Here is a 4147-nt window from a genome sequence, read left to right as displayed (position 1 = left end):
CTTGGCGAGAGTATTTCATTGGCACCTGACTGTTGCAGTTGAAACAAAAGATGTATAATCTTGTTTCTCTATGGGCAAGTTGTTGAAACGTATGAAGATAGTGTCATCAATTTGAGCAGCGAGGACGTTGTCACGCGAAAGCGCCTGCCAGAATAGCTTTCTCTTGACAGGATGATCAGGGCGAGAAAAAAAAGAAAGAAAAGGAGAAAAAATGCATCACATAGTCGAAGAACCTGGATGTTTTCAAGTTCAACATAAACAAATTCCTGATTAACCGCCCCCTTAAGTAAGACACTTTATCAAGTCTCCATTACTAACGATTACTACGATATTATCCCATAGATTACTGTACATGCAATAACCCTTATCCCTGAGTGGCCTCCGTGCCTTCATAAGTGGTGATTACCATGTAAAAAAAAGCAAAGTCCACGCTGAAAAAAATGAATGTGTAAAGTCGAAGAGAATGGAATGCAATCGGAGGAAGGAGAAATGCAAACCAGGCTAGATGGACATGTTGTAGTGAAAGACTTCAAGTAGTGTCAAGATGAGAAAGTAACGGTCATAAAAGGTTTTGTTAAAAAGGAAAAGATGGCGATGCGAATTTTTATTTTTTGTTTATTTTTAACTACAAAGCTATACATTGAATTGAAAGCAAGAAAAAAATGCATTTTTATAATTCCCATCCGTCCAACAAACATCTTTGAAAATAATTTGAGTGTTCATTTTTACTAAGCTTTTTAGTTGTCTATTTTATAGTGTATCGACCGTTTTGGGGAGGGGGGCGGGGGGTACCTAATGCTGAAACACAACAATTATAGGAAACAGGAAGCTCTTCTTTTGATTTCCATGGAATAGCTTTTTCTTTAGCAGACTTTTTCTCATTTTCGGCATTTCCCAAAATTCTGGTGGCAATCTATTAAAACCGGGTGCCTTTCCATTGTTTAACTGTCTAACAGCAGTGTCTACTTCATCCTGAGTCAGGTCACAACTTTTAAGATCAAAAATTTTTTTTAACTAATGGTAGATCTGTTTGAGCAACAACATCGGCATTCAGAGAATATTTGAAGTGATTTCCCCATGTTTTGAGTTGGTCATCATCTTCAATGAATATGGTACTCCTTAACTTTTTCCAGGATAATGATTTTACCAGATTCCACGCATTCTTTGTAATGGAAGCAGTGGCTGGTGTTTTGAATGAGTGCAAAATGTTACTGATATGTAAATCTTCATAGCAATCAAAAGTTTTCCGGAGGTGTCTCTAAGCAGAATGAATGGTCTGAGTTGATGCGGGAAGAGTCGTCTTACGTGCAGGTAAGACTGGTTCAATGTCCACTGTTTTTGTAGGTCTCGGTGGTCTTGGCAGGAGTATTTCATTGCCAACTGATGTTGCAGCTGAAACAAAAGATGTATAATCTTGTTTCTCTCTGGGCAAGTTGTTGAAACGTATGAAGATAGTGTCATCAATTTGAGCAGCGAGGACGTTGTCACGCAAAAGCACCTGCCAGAATAGTTTTCTCTTGACAGGATGATCAGGGCGACGCACACTGAGCTTGACAGTTGCAGTTACCGTACGATGATCGCTACCTACAGGATTGGAGGATGAGTAGGCACGACACTCACTGATGCTGTTACGCAATTGCTTCTGGTAGATGACAAAATCTATTTGAGACAATGCATCTGTTGGAGATCTGTATGTCCAAAGTTTACTTAGTGCTTTTTGGAATGATGTATTCTCCACGACGAGGTGCTGTTGAATAAAATCGTGAAGAAAAACGCTATTTCGATCGGTATTATAGGAGAAGCTTATATTGACCTGAGCATTCATATCCTCTCCAATAAATAGCATTGAGTGTAATGGTACATCAATTTCAAGTAGAAGTCTGCAACAATGGTGCTATCAAGAGCGCTGTGAGGAGAGTAGCATGCAATGACAGTGGTCTTCGGATTACCCTTGAATGCAGCAGTCATGATGCGCTCATTGTGTTTCTTCACAGATTCAAGAAGAGGCAGTAGCTTGATGCTTATTGCAATGCCTATGCCATGTATTGTAGCTCTATGTATTGTTACGTATGGCTGATGACGTGAACAAAGTTGATGATCCAATATCTTGGATAACTATTTCAGGATCAGTATTGGCGTGCACAAGACGGTGTTTTTGTATGGATGCGATGTCAATGTTACAGTCTTTCAACAGTTTATCGAACTCTGCTTGGAATGAGCATACCTGGTCTGATACCTACATCAAAGAAAGGTGATCTCTCCAAAACGGACAACTAAAAAGGAATTTCACTTTCCTTAGTTGCAGCCAAGATTTATAATCGCTGTCTACTTAACACAATTGGACCTGTCACCGATGAAGTTTTGCGTCCGTACCAGAATAGATTCCATAAGGGACGGTCAACCATATCCCACATTCTTGCTCTCCGACGAATTGTTGAGGAACTGAAGAACCACAGGAAGGAGGCTATCATAATTTTCATTGACTTCTGCAAGGCTTTCGACTTCATTAATCGTGCCCAAATGACTGAAATTCTGGCAGCCTATGGAATTCCCACAAGAGTTGTCGGCACAATTCATGTGATGTACAGGGACACTTCCACAGTGGTGATCATGCCGGAAGGAGATACAGATGAATTTGACACAGAAGTTATTCAGGCAAACCGGCTTGCTACTTTTCTATTAATAATTGTTATCCATTATGAGCGTCACACATCAATCACTAGTAGTGATGGCCTTACTTTGAAACAATGCCATAGCAGTAGGCACTCTGCTGAAATGCTAGCGGACTTGGACTATGCTGACGACATTGAACTCCTTGAGGATTGTATTGAGTTTACTCAGGATTTTCTGAAACAAGTCGAGAAGGCTTGTCAAGACCTTGGGCTGTATCTCAATGCTCCAAAAACAAAGTACATGCATCTAAATCGATCTTCTAACGCACCATTGCTTTCATCGGATGGATTAGAAATTGACTGTTTTGACGAGTTCAAATACCTGGGAGGCTATTCCAAAAGCAAAGATTATATGAATGTTTGGATCGTGCCAGCATGGAGTGCACTTCATTCTTTAGAGAAACTATGGAAATCTCCAATCAATCAAGAAACCAAGGTCTTCAAAGCATAGAGTCAATCCTTCTGTACAGCTGAGAATCACGGACGCTGAGTGTATCATATCGAAAAACATCTGGATAGCAAATAGACAAGAATGCTTCGACTAGCCTACAAAATATCCTGGAAAAGTCACCTAACAAACAAGTCAATGTATGGTTCCCTTCCTCATGTTTCTAGTATTGTGAGACAGAGACGTTTAGCACTTGCCAGTCATATTAGTCGCAATGATGAACTGGCAGGAAAGCTCCTACTTTGGACTCCAGACACAAAATAGAGAGTTGGACGTCCATGTGTAACACTGAAATCCATTATTTAATAGGAAATCGGTCTGGCAGAAACTGAGTTGGTTGCTGCAATGACCAACTGAGAATTCTGGCAATCGGAATTTGTTCATGTTTCACCTGCGCCTACTGGCATTGTGGCATTGGATGAAACAACAACAAAAAAGGAAGCCCTCATCTTGGGGAAGCTCCATGTCTAGACAAGCTTCTGGGATTGACATTCACTCCTGATTTGAAATGGAAAACGTACATCAAATCTGTTGCCAAGATTGCTGGAAAAATTGTTGGATCACTCTACCGCTCCAGAAGGTATCTCACTGTCGATGCATTTCTCTATCTGTATAAGAGCCAGGTATGCTCTGAAAGAGAGTACTCTTGTCACATTTGGGTAGGAGCTGCTGGGCGCACCTTATCTAGCCTTGATAGAGTACAAAACCGACTTCGAAACTTAGGTGATGCCCTTTTCTCTTCCCTGCAACTTCTTTCCCACAGAAGAGACGCTGCGAGCCTGTCTTTGCTTGAACGTTATTTGCCAGAACTTTGTCGCTTGCCAAACTTTCACAAAAAACACTTGACTAGTTACAACTATTATATATGTTTTCCTTCCACTCTCTGTCTAAATCTAAATGCAGATTCCCTGAACAAAGTTTCTTTCTCAGAACTACCCGCCTGTGGAACACTTTTCTGCTAGCCTGCTTCTCGGTTGAATCCAACACAGTAACCTTCAAATCCGATGTAAACAAGTTCTTGTTGAGA

General features: G+C 40.6%; 1 protein-coding gene across 1 annotated transcript; it reads left to right on the top strand.

Annotated features, from left to right (window-relative positions):
- The first annotated feature begins 1927 nt into the window (after nucleotides 1–1927).
- On the top strand, nucleotides 1928–3123 carry LOC145246454 (uncharacterized). The gene is made up of 2 exons (XM_080108073.1): nucleotides 1928–2042; nucleotides 2300–3123. The coding sequence occupies exons 1-2, from the start codon at nucleotides 1928–1930 to the stop codon at nucleotides 3121–3123; spliced, it is 939 nt and encodes a 312-aa protein (XP_079964199.1).
- The last annotated feature ends 1024 nt before the right edge of the window (nucleotides 3124–4147 follow it).

This window comes from Euprymna scolopes, chromosome 24 (assembly GCF_053919585.1).
Source record: "Euprymna scolopes isolate OS-2025 chromosome 24, ASM5391958v1, whole genome shotgun sequence".
NCBI classification, from domain to species: domain Eukaryota; kingdom Metazoa; phylum Mollusca; class Cephalopoda; order Sepiida; family Sepiolidae; genus Euprymna; species Euprymna scolopes.
This window is presented reverse-complemented; position numbering and strand designations above follow the sequence as displayed.